Source organism: Saccostrea cucullata, unplaced genomic scaffold, assembly GCF_032062105.1.
Source record: "Saccostrea cucullata isolate Sc308-1 unplaced genomic scaffold, CSIRO_AGI_Scuc_v1 ctg2726, whole genome shotgun sequence".
In the NCBI taxonomy this organism is placed as follows: Eukaryota; Metazoa; Mollusca; class Bivalvia; order Ostreida; family Ostreidae; genus Saccostrea; species Saccostrea cuccullata.
The window spans coordinates 37,994-53,000 of record NW_026935112.1 but is presented as its reverse complement, the minus strand read 5'-3'; the positions used below and the strand labels follow the sequence as shown (position 1 = coordinate 53,000).

At 34.2% G+C, this 15,007-nt stretch overlaps 1 protein-coding gene across 1 annotated transcript in view; it reads right to left on the bottom strand.

Annotated features, from left to right (window-relative positions):
- Window positions 1-2,902: 2,902 nt before the first annotated feature.
- The window catches only part of LOC134241897 (uncharacterized), a 35,711-nt gene continuing 23,606 nt past the window's right edge, over window positions 2,903-15,007 (bottom strand). The window contains exons 2-7 of the mRNA XM_062723914.1: window positions 6,542-6,605; window positions 6,259-6,395; window positions 5,839-6,164; window positions 4,333-4,439; window positions 4,070-4,148; window positions 2,903-3,607 (exon numbers count right to left, since the gene is read on the bottom strand). Coding sequence (XP_062579898.1) covers window positions 2,903-3,607; window positions 4,070-4,148; window positions 4,333-4,439; window positions 5,839-6,164; window positions 6,259-6,395; window positions 6,542-6,605 — 1,418 coding nt within the window. The remainder of the gene's footprint in view (window positions 3,608-4,069; window positions 4,149-4,332; window positions 4,440-5,838; window positions 6,165-6,258; window positions 6,396-6,541; window positions 6,606-15,007) is intronic.

Below are 15,007 nucleotides of genomic sequence, written 5' to 3'. Positions count from 1 at the left end.
CATTGAGTCGAATGCTGACTGACTGGTGTGACCTGTCTGCAGGGAATGATAACTCCCCCATGGCACCTGATCCCACCTCTGATGTTTCAGAGGTCCGTGTTTGCTCTGCTCCTATTTTGTATTGTTTTATGGACCTTGATATTGAAGACTGTACGTTATCTCCATATCCTTCTTGGAAGCATTTAAAAGCTAATGAGTGTGTTTATTTGGATATCTATTTAAAAAAGAAATTGAAGGAAAAATTGAACAATCTAAAAATGCAAAAAAAACGAATCATGAAAAGACAAAAACACTTATCCCTTAAAACACAAGATCTTGAGGGAACAAAAAACTCTTGTTGAACAGTTACACCCGCCATGAGCAGGACATGTCTTAATTTAGTAGATAGAGTACAGCAGTGTCAAACTCAGCTTAAAAGCAAAAACTAACAAATCGTATGGAACATTTTAGACAAAATAAGACACAACCGTATATCTAATTTACAAACAAGGCCATAATAATTACGACAAAAAAATACATCAAACGATTTTTTTAAATCCTCGTAACATCAATCTATTTCATATTAGCCTGCCTTGCATGGTAAATATGTAAGCTATTTCGCTTCGAAAATGTTTGGAGACATAAACACCACATGCAAACATTAAACACGAATTGGAGACGCTGCAAAGTCTTTAATTCAAATTCACTTATGAATTAAAGTAAGTATTGTTATTTCTTAAATTACCGTCGATAAAAGGGAGCACAAGTTGTGTCTATTGAGGTCCGAAAGATTGTTTACCTCTAGATAATTGTTTGGAAAATATTTGTAATTTAAAAGTATAACTGGTGAAAGTATGAAAGTGAAGTTTTTAACATGTTAAATTCTCTAAATGTCAATAAATCAGCTGGCATTGACTTTATTGGGCCGCGTCTTTTGAAAGTCGCATCTAAATATATATGTAAGTCTATAACTCTTCTTGTTAACGCTAGCATAGTAAGTGGTATTTTCCCGACAAATTTAAAACAAGCCAAAGTAACACCTATTTTTAAGAAAGGTGACAAAGCTGACCCGAATAATTATCGTCCTATTTCTATTCTACCAACTGTATCTAAATTGATAGAAAAACATGTAGCTAAGCTAATACAAAATTTCACTAATGAATTCGATCTTCTAACACAATCCCAGTCGGGATTTAGGGCACTCCATTCTTGTCAAACTTCCTTTACAAAACTAACAGAAAGTTGGCTTAATGCAATGGATCGTGGTGAACTAATTGGAATTACATTTATAGATTTTAGTAAAGCATTTGATTTGGTGAATCATGACATTCTTCTAGAGAAATTAATCCATTTCAAATTTGACCAAACAGCTATAAAGTGGTTTAAATCATATCTTTACAATAGGACCCAGTGTGTTAAATTTGGAACATGTGTCTCCAATACTCTACCCGTCACAGCAGGAGTACCACAAGGGTCAATTTTAGGTCCACTTTTATTTTTATTGTACATAAACGACCTTCCTTTACATGTAAGCAATTCAAATATTGATATGTTTGCTGATTATGTTACTTTGTACTCTAATAATCATAATGCAAGATGTTTAGAAAATCCACTAAATTCATATCTTTGTGAAATTGAGAAATGGTGTGCTCAAAATCAAATGGTATTAAATGTAGATAAAACGAAATGTATGTTAATGGGAACACAGCAAAGAAAATCAAAACTAGAAAATCCAAATTTACAACTTTATGCCTCAGACAAAACAATTGAAATGGTTGAAACTGAAAAAATTCTTGGTGTACATATTGATGATAAGTTACAGTATGCGAATCATATTGATTCGGTTTGTAAAACTTTAAATTATAAGTTATTTACTCTTCATAGGATTAAAAAATTTCTCCCTCTTCATACCAGGAAACTATATTACAATGCTTATATTTTACCATCTATTAACTATTGTTTGACTGTTTGGGGTAATTCCCCTAAGAAGGACATGGACAGACTATTTAAATTACAAAAAAGGGCAGCAAGGATTATTTTTGACGCAAGTCCTGATTCTTCATCTAAACCACTATTTGAGAAACTTGGATGGTTAACTATTTATGAGCTAGTTGATCTGTACAAATACATATTATTATACAAAATTTTCAGCGGAATGACTCCCGAATATCTTCATAATTTATTTGAATTTCATTCTTCAACTTCCTATAACCTGCGATCTGAAACTAATTACGATCTTAAATTACCAAAATTTCATACAAACTTATTCAAGACCTCTTTTCAGTACTCAGGTGTACATCTATGGAATAAACTTCCACAATACATTAGACTCTCTTAATCTTTACAAGCATTTAAACGTAATGTAGAAAATTACATTATCAGCTGTCGCTCAATTATTTATGCATATGTTTATGATCGTCATATTTCTGTATTGTCATATTTCTGTACATGGACACTGTATTCATAATTTGTGATTGTAATTCCTAATATATATGATGAATTGTATCTTGTATCTTTTTGTAATTGATGTATAGAGGGCCCTGGGGAAGAATAGTGCATGCACTAACCAGGTTACCTTCTTTGAATAAAGTTTTATTATTATTATTATTATCATTATTATTATTATTATTATTATTATTATTATAGAAAATTAAATATCAGGAAGAGTGATTCGAGGGAAAATATAGATTAGTAAAAATGTAGCCATTTGATGAAATACAAGACATGTATAAAAACCCTTTTTGAAAAAAAAAAATATATTTGACATTTTATTTATAAAGAATGTTTCTGTACAAATCTTTAAATGCGAATTCGTAGTGACTTCCGAATTTTATAAATAAACTTATTAGAATGGGATAAAAATTAATAGATCCGAAATTCAAAAACAAAATTATACATGTGTTATGAAAAGTCAATTTTTTTTTTATACATCTATAGTAGTTGAACTTGCCATAGAATCAATGACAAAATACGTGTCGTTAATATCGTCTTTTCCATCATAATCATCACTCAAAGAGGTAATGTTCTCGTTGACAATGTCTTCATACTGTTTCTTGGCATCCGCTGAGCAACTATAAGAAATAGACAAATCAACTTCCTCATCAAGAGTTTCACTGTTATGATCTGGATCTTCAATTTCCTCAGGGTCTCGTAAAACAGACGTTTCTTTTGCCAAAACAAAGTAAGGATTATTTTCCGTATTTCCCTTTGTTTCTGAGGCCACTCCATGATCTTTTTCCCTGAGTCCATCAAAATCCACGCTACTTTTATACTGGCCAGTGTGTGTCATTTTTGTTTGCTCTGAATCTTTGATGGCATCCATAACGGAGTCCGGCTCTTGATCTTCAATTTCCTCATGGTTTTTAACACCTGATGTTTCTTTTGCCAAAACAAAGTAGGGATTATTTTCCGTATTTTTCTTTGATTCTGAGACTAGTCCATGACCATTAGACTGCCCGGTGTGTGTCAGTTTTGCTTCCTGATATTCCTCATCTCCGTTTGCATTCATAACAGAATCTGATTTGTTTCCTGAAGTCTGGATTTTGTCAGTAGGTATTGCGTATGTACCAGGCAAGATGTGTACAGGTCCGATCATTCGTTCTCTCTTTTCGGGATCTCTGTAGATAGGCTAAATGAAAAATAGCTCAAAATGGTCTCAATCTTTTTAACTGTTGATCTTAGATTTATTTAATTTAGCAGGAATTTAATGTTTCTTTCAAACATGTAAACATAATTAATTCTAGTTTATCCTTTTAATCATCTGAATAGCTTTAAAAGCGCTTAATTGCCAAAGAATTTTCTGTTGTTTGTTTGGGTTTTTTTTTTGTAAAGAAGTTTTCTTTTTACATAACTTTTATATAGATATACATGTATGTGTATATCTGACATAATTCATATATTTTTTAAAAGTTTTATTGATATTTTTAATATTTGTGCATGTTACAAACTAACAAAAAGAGTATGTTTAAATGTGAGCCTCACAGCATGAGCAAAAGCGACGGAGGAAAGAGAAAATATCGGTATGTCGTCAAATACGTGTATGTGAGATATCGATGCACTATTGAAACTTTTATTGAAACTTGAAAATTACCATTAATTCGTACTCGTCGATATCTTGATATACAGAGTTGTTTTCTTCTTTGGTGCATTTTCTTTGTTTTTCAGTTTTTCTGGAAAAAAATCATTTTTTTTCTCTGGAAAAATCATTTTTCTTCTTTTTTATGAAATACTTTAATTAAAAGTGCTTCAGACCTATTAACACGCACAAAAAATATACTATGCAAATCAGTTGAATTTTATCTATGCATTATGAATTGATTTTTTTCTTATTTGCAAATAATTACAATTCATTACCCTTTCTTATAGACAGAGTATTTCCAAACAGTACAGAAAACAGCTGATGATGCTATTATTCCTACTGCTGAACCAAACAAAAACCACCACCCATCTGGAATTGTTTTCTATCACAAATAAAAAGAGCTCCATGAATGCTTTGAGCGTTTCACCTTGTAATGCGGGGAAATAAATTTGTACATATTAAGATAAAATGTCTATTATATATCTACTATGAAATTATTTCATCTAAAAATTTAATAAACCTTAACTATTGCAAAGACAAAAGTAATTTGTGAGAAATGAGATGCATAAGTGTGCGTATACAACGAAAAAATGATAAACCAGTAGTTTGAAAGATATTTAAAGACAATGAACAGCTATAGACTTCAAAATTTAACCCTTTAAAATAATTGGTGTAGAGCACACACATATAATTTTATTATCAGTTGAAGGGTCTGGTGCCAAAATGGAGAAAGCATCCCCTTTTCAACATGGACATTCACTCCCTGTAATTCGTCTTGATAGTGTAGAATGAGTATTCAATTGGTCAGTGATATGGACATATGTATTATAAGGACATATCTTTGAAAAAAAAAATTATTTCGTTAGAAATATCAGGTAGTATGATTTTCTTTGATGTGTATGATATCTTTTCTTAAAAATATATATATAAAGCGTTTCACTAAAGTATGCAAACAGAAACCCGGATATACACGTATTCATAAATTTGATAAGGAAGTACCAAAATGGAAAATATCCTTCAAGGAAAGAGAGTTGTTGAACAAATCCCGAATATGAGCGAATCTGATTTCAAAGACAAGAGAGACTGTAAAGTGTTAATTTTTTAACACTCTGTCGTAGGAATAAGTGACTTTAGATATTTTGATATGGATAAAATCATTAAGATATGATCTTAATACATATGAAAACTTCCTATATCTCTACTGTGTTTTTCACTCTGCAGCGACAGAAATGTTTTCTGAAACACCTTTTATTCAAACATAAAATTTCTTTGGTATTAAGAACAAAATCTAGGCTCTGTAAAATAATTTGAACAAATATTGATTCCTTTATGTGGAATGCAAAATATTAAGCTGACTAAATGCAGCTTTTCGAATAATGAAAAAAAGAATTAAGGTTTGACCTACAAGGTATCCATGCCAAATCTTAACACTCTATCTTTTTATATGTAATACTTAAACACAAAATAAAAGGTTTTCTCACTTCAGATTAGTTATTTTATGTTCAGATGATGATTGTTGATTTCTAAATACAGTGCATCAGTTCAGAATATTTGCTACCTTTTGTTTTCTTTCATTTTGTAAAATTTTACTCACATTGTAACACGATTAGTTGAAAAAAGCAAAGTTTTTTTTTTTTGAGAAAAAAAAAATCGAATCAATGAAAAGTTAGTTCAAGTACATATACATAGAGTTGAAACACACAAACTATGATCAGAAATGCTTTTTTCAAGCTTTTGGCTGAGCTGAATGAAAAGATCAAACTGATTATCGGTATATGTACCTGTAAGTATTGAGTCCGTTTAACTTTCATCTTAACAGTGAAATCTGTAACCGTTGTTAAAGTTGGTTGTGAATTCTGTATCAAACTGCAGTCAAATGATTGTCCATCTGTTCTATTGTCGATGCCTAACCTTTTGATAACTGCAGCTGACAACATTAAAGGTAATAGCCTTCTTTCAAGGCATATCCCAACAATGTCATTGAATGTGATGTTAATATCTTTATCATAAATGCACATTTTGAGGTATTTGCCTCGGTTTTCTTCAATTGTCACCTGATATGCAGAAGCATTCTGTTTGTATCCAAGGATATGATTTAAAAGATAGTCTGAAAAAAAAAAATAAATCTCTATTGCACAACTAGATTGTTTTCAATATTAAAGTTTCGGTATAAAATGAAGTATGATTATTAAAGAAATCACCATTTTTGCGACAGGACCCAGTAATTTCATGCGTTGGAATTTTACTTTTGTCGGAATATTCTTTCAAGATCTTCAGTGTTTCATTAAAAGGTGCCTGAATATGCTCGAAAAACCGTATCATTTCATTTTCCAGTGTTCTAAAAATTAAAGGAAAGACTCAATCGGTCGATTGTTTAAAATAATGAAAATAAAAATATCCCTGTCCACCGATACATTAATGATAAAATTACAGGAATAACTTCATGTGGATAACTATCGTTTAACATTATACAAATTAAATTACCTGTTGTAACCTTGAATCTCCCTGCACATCAAAATGAAGGATAAACAGGTACATCTAAAAAACACTAAACAGAAAAAGTCAAGTTTTAGTATAAAACTTTATGAACGTCGTTTTCAGTATCTTTTTTAAACCCTCTGACTTACCTACAGTTGGGAATTTCATGGCTATGTTTCACGCTTCTGCTTCCAAACCTGCATCAAGGATAACAATTGAAGTACTGTATGCGAATGTGAGTTTACGTGTTATTTTGTCAGTGTTGTGTATCGTATTTATAAAGCTTCCTGTAATATTTTTTACTTATTAAGCAACGTGCAACTCATAAAATAAGTAGAGAAAACAGATTTTAAATGCTTTGTTACAATATTTTGTGGACAATGAAGGAGTGTTTTTATAAACAGTCTTTTTTAGAACCAGTTTTATTTTTGGAGTCAGGGGTCCCTAGTTCATGGGAGAAAAACATTGATTTCTGAGTTGAAGATGTTATGCATGAAACTACATTTCAACATTAATTCATACATTTTTTAATGCCACGAAAAATGACAAAAGTCATTCCCAAAACACAACTAGTCATTTCGAAGTATTTGGAAAAATTATCTTGCTGCATAAACAGTTTTGTTAACTTTGAAATTTACAATAGGATACTGTGCAGAAAATATCAATAACAATAAGGAAGGATGCATTTGATTCTCATCCAGAAGCAGAAGTTTTCATTAATCTTGTAAGATAATACACAATAATTCTGATGTTCTTCCCGGAAGGATATATATGAGTAATGTTCAAGCTGCTCCGAATAAATTGATAAAAGCAGTATGAAAAACAAACAATTGCTACACGCACTTTTAAAATTTAACATTTACAGCAAATAACTCACCTTCCGGCAAAGGCGGATTCAGAGCCGGCTTGCCGGGCGTGCCAAAACCCTCCCCACCCCTGTTTGAATATTGTATTTGAAATTTTGTTTGTACTGGCCGAAAATCAAGGAAAAACACCTCTCAAAAATCCTTAACCCCCACCAGGGCTTTGCCGTGGACATACTGGGGGCTTCAATGCAGTCCAAGAACCCCCAACCTTCTGCTGTGCCCCTCCCGCGTTATGAAATTCCTGGATCTGCATTTATAATTTTTTGTTGCAACTAAATGAACATTATTAAACCTTTGAAATATAGTTCCTAAACAAATCTACACGACAAAATGTTAAACATTTCTAATGTTTTACTGAACGGGCTTAAAAAATGAGATGTTTGGCCGCTTCCGTCATACAGTTGGCGAAGCTTAATCTCAATTGCATTCGTTGCATTATGTTCAGCAGTGACGAACCCGAGGTGACATCACGGAAGACAGTACAAGATACATGTACAGTGTATCTAAAAAAAGAATTGAAATAAAATGAACGGTATAACAAAACATTTATTGACTGTGTTCCCGGGCAAGTTGCTTTTCTGTCGACCCTCGAACAAAACTGTGTGCCTTCCGCCTAACCGCCTCAGGCAAACTGTTTGATTCATAGATTCGACAAAAGGCATGTTGCCCTCGAACTCAGTCACTAACTTAATGTATCCATCGATACATCCTCAAGTAAATTTTTAACAATCAATAAGGTCTATATTCTAATTCAATTTGCTAATTTATATATTTTAAACAATTTTTTCTGGAAATTTTATTGGAGATATATTAAGTATAAAGAAGTGCTCGTATAGACACTGTTTTAAAACCGATTTTTTTTTTTGTTAAGCTCTGTTATGAATTATTATTGTCTGACGTCACGGCGTCAGGCACTACCAAGGATCATTATTGATTTAAACAATATTTATTCAGTAAACTGAATAGATTGGGCAACAGGCTTAAGCCTATAGATACCCTCTCAAGGATCATTATTTCCTAGGTGCGAAGCTAAGAGGTCACAGTTAGCCAGCAAAATTTTGTGCATGCTGATTATCATAGGATTTTGTTACATGCGTTTCAGAAATAACAGTTAGCAGAAAAATAACCATATTGCTGATACAATACATTGTTGTATTTATTTCCTTTAGTTTTTATGTCAAAATATTTCTTGATAATTTCTTTTTGTTCCTTTATAATTCTACAGTGTTTGCATGGCTTCATCAAAAATTAATTCAACTCGGGGGGGGGGTAATTGGATTGAATTTCAGCTAAAAATTAATAACAGTGACATCAAACTTTCAAGGTTTAAATACATGTGCATTTGTGTTGAAAGTACATCAGCTAGCTAATCCATTGAATATTCACATCTATGTATTCATTGACTGACAATTTTTTTCCCAACACTAATGAACGGCGTGCGCGCTTGTAGTTTCGGGTTAAATGTTAGATATATTTAAGACTATAGAGAACCTACAAACTTTACTCTCTCTTTTTAGTAGTTTAAGTTTTAATTACATGTATGCTTAGAAAATATCTACTGTGTGAATATTTGTCTTACAGGTTCAATGTACATTGTACAGTCAGCCTCTTATAAGATAAAGAACAAATCCCAAGATCAAAGACTTGCTTCAAAGTTAAGGTAACTACACACTGTTAAATAAACTTTAATTGTTATATTCTTCCCAACAAAGTTTGGGATATCCTGGAATCACAATGTCTGTTTTTCTGCCTGTCTACTTGTCTGTAGTATTTTTTGTCAAAAAAATAGTATATTTGTATCAGAATCTTCTTACTTTTTGACAATCTGAATTAATATATACTGTTTGAACATTCCAAATTTAATTGTCAAAATGAAAAAAAATTGCTTTTTATGATTTCATTTTGAAGCATATCTTTCAATAGGTTAATTGTCTTGCAAATTACATCATAGGATTCCTCAAAACACCTAGTATAATATATATAACATTAGTTTTATCTTGTATCATAACTGTGTCAGTGAATTGGGCATACATTTGTTTGCTGATTATACCTAAGTAACTTTTATAACTTGTAGAATTTAAGAATTATTTTTATTTACTTTTGAAATTTTTGTAGAGACCATTCTGTGCCACTAAGAAATTGTTCAGGAAGAGGAGAAATGGTGGATATATATTTTGGGTACGGTACAGTTCAAAGAGGTTTTCAAAATGGTCATGGAAGATCAGAGAGAGGACAACTGAAAAAAATGAAAGATACAGAATGAAAAAGAACAAGGAAATATATGGAATAATTATGAAATCATCATGGGGAGGATGTACACAATCTTGTCTGAATTTGACCTGTAAAGATTTCCCATATTCTTATTCGTTTGCTGGAATAATCAATAACTTGATTTTTCATAAATTAACGATAGGGAATACATGACAAATATCATTGCTAATATTTCAATTTTGCTTTGGACACTTTTGTCTGAATTTGACCTGTAAAGATTTCCCATATTCTTATTCGTTTGCTGGAATAATCAATAACTTGATTTTTCATAAATTAACGATAGGGAATACATGACAAATATCATTGCTAATATTTCAATTTTGCTTTGGACACTTTCAAGTCATACATTTTAAACAAGTACATGACCTAATTATGTCATTCATTTGTACATGTATACATGTTTAAATGCTTAATCATTTTGGCGAAATCTTATAATTTGTACTTAATTTATGTAAAATACATATATCGACAAACGCTACTGACTTGTGTGTATACTTTCTTGTTTAGAATGTACACTGTGAAAAATAATTTATTTCTCTTGATGAAAATAATTTTATCATTCAAAAAAGTTGTGTAAGCATTATAAGATATTTTAGAACATTTACCAATGAAGATAGATCATTATAATACGAGGGTTGTTCGAAAAGTTCGTGGACGATGTCCATCTTCGTTACATTACTCACTGGAAATTTAAAACAAGCACATTATAATATGTAAAAATATTTGTTTTGTTGATGTGTGAAGTTTCCTTCCATTCGATTTAACACAAATAAATTTACTTCATTTTAAAATCAACATGTTTTGTACCCGCGGAGCACACAAAACGGCAATGTAACGTCAACACATAGCGTCGATAATTATAAAAGATACTATACCTATACATTTCACACAGGATATTCTAATGTCCATTCATTCAATCGATCTTTTTCTAATAGTTGACATTTATTTTTTAAGAATTGATCTCATTGTATAATTTCCTTTGTTAAGGTTTTAATTTCTTTTAGTGCTTAACTCTGCTTTCACAGGATAAGCAACTCTGAAGCGCCTTTGTCTTTCAATTACGTTTCAAATTTTAAAGTGTTGTTCAGATGTTTACAGTAAAACCGTTTCTTCACAGGTCATCATCATCCGATACAGAGTCTCTGTCACTCAGATATTGTCTGTACTATTTATACACACATGCACAGCTCGCTTGTGACATATTTTATTGATTCCTTCAACATTTTTAGAGTTTATTCAGGATTTTTCCTGAGAAAAACGCAAAATTGCTTCGGTATCTGCTGCTCCGTGACGTTCTAAAAGGTCACCGTTTTTGTTGTTTTCAATAAGGACTACTTATCTTCTCAAGTTGATTTCTTTTCAACAAAGCAAAATATAAAACCATAATTTGGTACACGTATCGATGTAACAATTTTTAATATGAATCTCTAGTTAGTTTTTCGTTTTTCCTCCATTTTACAGAGAATATTGCTATAGACACTATTTATTGTATTGTCTGTAACATACTAAATTTTGACCTGCTCTGCGATCCGATTTTTGCATTTTTAAAACCTGGATAAGTTTTTAATCAATCGTAATATTTTGTCAAAATTAATACATTTCATTTGGATTAATTGTTAAAATATTTCTAGCAAATTTGGATAACATATGACGTCAAATAAAAAAGATATGACAGTTGTCCACGAACTTTTCGAACAACCCTCGTATAATGAATTTTATCTAAAGCAGAAATATCTGATTTTTAAATGTGTACAAGAATGTGAAAAATATTGAAAGAGAACACTCATTACTGTTGCATATGATAGTAGTGGAGTTCGCGTATATAGATCACGATTCAAATTTCGCGCCAATGACGTCATCAAACTTTCAACCAATCAGAAGACAGCATTTGAATTTTGGTCACGTGACCCTATAGACGGGAAAACCAGATTTTCAAATCACATATGTTTCATCCCTGGGGTGGTCCGGGGTCATTAAATGCAAATCAAAAAGTTACTTAAAAGCTATCGTGTGACCTATCAAATGGAAGATCTCGACGAGGAGAGGTCGTCCCGGGGTTGTTCCGAGGTCATCGAGTGCAAAAGCAAAAGGTTTCACAAAAGGTATCATGTGACATATCAAATGGAAGGTCTGGACGAGGAGAGGTCAGCCCGGGGGTGGTCAGGGGTCATTAAGTGCAAAATAAAAAATTACCCAAAGGGTAGCGTGTGACATATCAAATGGAAGGTCTCAACGCGATGTGCTCAGCCCGCGGGTCATCAAGTGCAAAATCAAAAGATTACCCAAAGGGTATATTGTGACATATCAAATGGAAGGTCTTGACGAGTTATGTTCAGTCCAGGGGTCTATCGGGCATATCAAGTGCAAATAAAAAATAGATATCAAATGGAAGGTCGAGTAAAGATCAGTCAGGGGTTGATCAAAACAACACATTGTTTTTGTTCATATTTTATTGCAAGACATGAAGAGCAATATTTTCGACATAAGTCTGAATACATATAATTTCAAGGCAAGCAATGATAATTGCACTGCATTATCTAGCCATATCATCAGCATTTATCCAAGAATTAAACTTCTTTGGCCAATGCAGCCATTTCACAAAATATTGCTTGTTTGGTCCTCTTCCACGGGTCTTGAGGATCTTTTCAATCTTACACGTATCCTCGTCTCTAACATCCACTTTTTGGAGTTCCGGTTGATAGAATGTCCCCGTAATGGCTTCGTCATTGTAGTCTTTGAGTTTGTACACTGGAATGCCGTTCCTCAGGAAACGTTGAAACACGATGAAAATTTCACCAGACCACTTTTGATCGTATTCCCTGTCGAAAATGGATGATATTTTCGAAATGCGCACTTTATCACCCACTTTGTACTTGTAGGGCCGCTTTGATTGCTTGCGAGGGATCTCCTCTCGAGACAGGAATGTTGATACGCGCACTTCTTCTTCGTTGTTTGGTCTAACCAGTTCTGGTTCAGTGTCAATGGTGCGGTGGTACGTCTTGTTGTAACTCCGAGCGAATTCCTGAAGACAATCAATGTATCGTTGGGATTGTTTGAATGTCATGTAACGATACATCTTAGTTTTAATCGTCTTGATGGCTCTCTCTGCATAGTTGGCTTTCACTTCGGTGTTTTGAGAATAAAAATGTTCTATGTTGTGATCCTTTAATACATTATTGAAGGTTTTTGATCGGAATTCTTGTCCTCTGTCCGTGCGAAGCTTCTTAGGTTGCCTCCCTTCACGCAATACGTCTTCGAACGCCCGGGCTGTCGTTGGCCCTTTCTTATCCTTTAAAGGTCGCATCCACAGGTACTTGGAGAAGATATCGATGACCAAGAGTACGAACTGCACACCCTCATTTTCTTTGCTGAATTTGGTCATGTCCATGAGATCAGCGTCCCATTGATCATCAAGGCCAGCGACGACGACCTGATTGCGACGATAATGTCGTCTCACGGGTCGCTGGAGACTGTAGGGTTCCTGTCTCTGTAACCATTTGCGTACCTTATACTTGCTGATATCATATTTTCCCTCTTTTTGAACGTATCTGAATAATTTATCCACTCCGGTAAAACTACCAGCTGTGGATGGATCGTAATACACTTGCTTGAGATAATCCTCCCAAGACATGTTTCTTCTGGCATGGACAGCGTTAAAATGAAGCTTTAATGTATTTCCACTCCTTATTTAATACCTAAGCACGTGACCTATAATGACATAAAAAACAACAATGCTTTTTTCACTGTTTATTCAAGTAAATGCAACAGTATACAATCGATAGTTCATTCTTCAAACAATAATTGGGAATAGTCTCAAAATTTTATTTAGAGTTCTTAGGATTCATCACTATCTTCTTCCATCTTGCTGTCGTCATTCTTTCCCACTTGGTCTTCGCTTTCGGAAGCATCGTCGATCTCCATATCGCTCTCGGGATCCCATATTTCTTCAAGGACAGGACGGTTCTTATTCAAAGCCATTCTGATGGCTCTGCGTTCGTCATAGCCGTCGGACAGGAAATCTTTAACATCATCCATGACTTTTGTGTGAATGGATCCGTTTTGTAACTGAAGGATGTACAGGATGAGTTGTCCATACTTTTCAGAGAATTTCTTAAGGTCTTTAGAGTTCATTTTTTCCTCCGTTTGAACTCGAGCGTCTTCTCGTGATAGACCTTCCTTTATGTATTTATTATATTTCAGGTCCCATAGTTTTTCGTTGTCTTCTTTGGCCCTTTCCATGAGAAAGTTAAAGACTTTGTGTTCGTCATCATTTTCCTTCTCTGGTTCGACAGTTGAGGCATTTGATCCATCCACCTCCACATGGGGGCAATATCATCTTTCCCTTGTCCGTTTTCTGGACACCATCTTTTCACATGTCTTTGAAGGTCGTGGACGTTTTCAAAGACCAGACCACAATCGTCACAGGAAGGCATATCTTCTGTAGGTGTGACGTGTTGAAAATCCGACCCGATGGATTGGAAGGTTGAAGGAACAGACACGTGGTACGTCCGATCGGTAGGAATATCTGTTGAAGAATGATGGAAATTCTCTGCTTCGTGCTGTTTAATAGAATTCAAGACGTCAGTGCGCATACGTAGATGTTCGGGAGTAGTGGGCTTCAAATCCACTAACAGGTATCCATAAGGTTTGGAAGTAGCGTTTTTAAAATGTCTCAGCAGGTGTTGAGGATTTTCGGGATACATCTGACGAGCCAAGGTCATAACTTGTTGTCTGTCCACAGGATTGTTAAACAGGACCAGGTAATGGCAATTTCGTCTCTGGGTGGGATCTTTGTTGTAGTATAGGTTTTGATTGATGGCTATGACGGACATATTTCTGTGATGACTGCCCTCCGTAAACAATTCGTTGATTCTGGAATCTTTGGATGCCGTAGACATCAGATCATCCAAAATAACGAGATTCCTCGTTCTGGGGTGTATAAAGGAATCTTGATCCAAATCCAAAGGTATTCCTTGAATAAATTCGACCTTGGGTTAAACGGTACTCTGAATGACATCATACAGTGGTTGCCAACGTTTGTAGAGCCATATGATTCTCTCGGGAGGAGGCCATATTATTTTCAGGCAGTGTTGCAAGAGCATTTTACAGAAATACGTCTTGCCACAACACGTGGGGCCCGAAATATTCGCAGTAAAGGGATGCCTGAAGACAAAGTCCTGATGGAGGCGGCGGTGGCTTGAGCTGCGGCGGCGGCGGCGGCGGCGGCGGGATCATCTGCAGCGGCGGCGGTGGCTTGAATGGCGGCGGCGGCGGCGATGGCTTGAGGAGCGACGGCGGTGGCTTGAATGGCGGCGGCGTGAATTCCGGCGGCGGT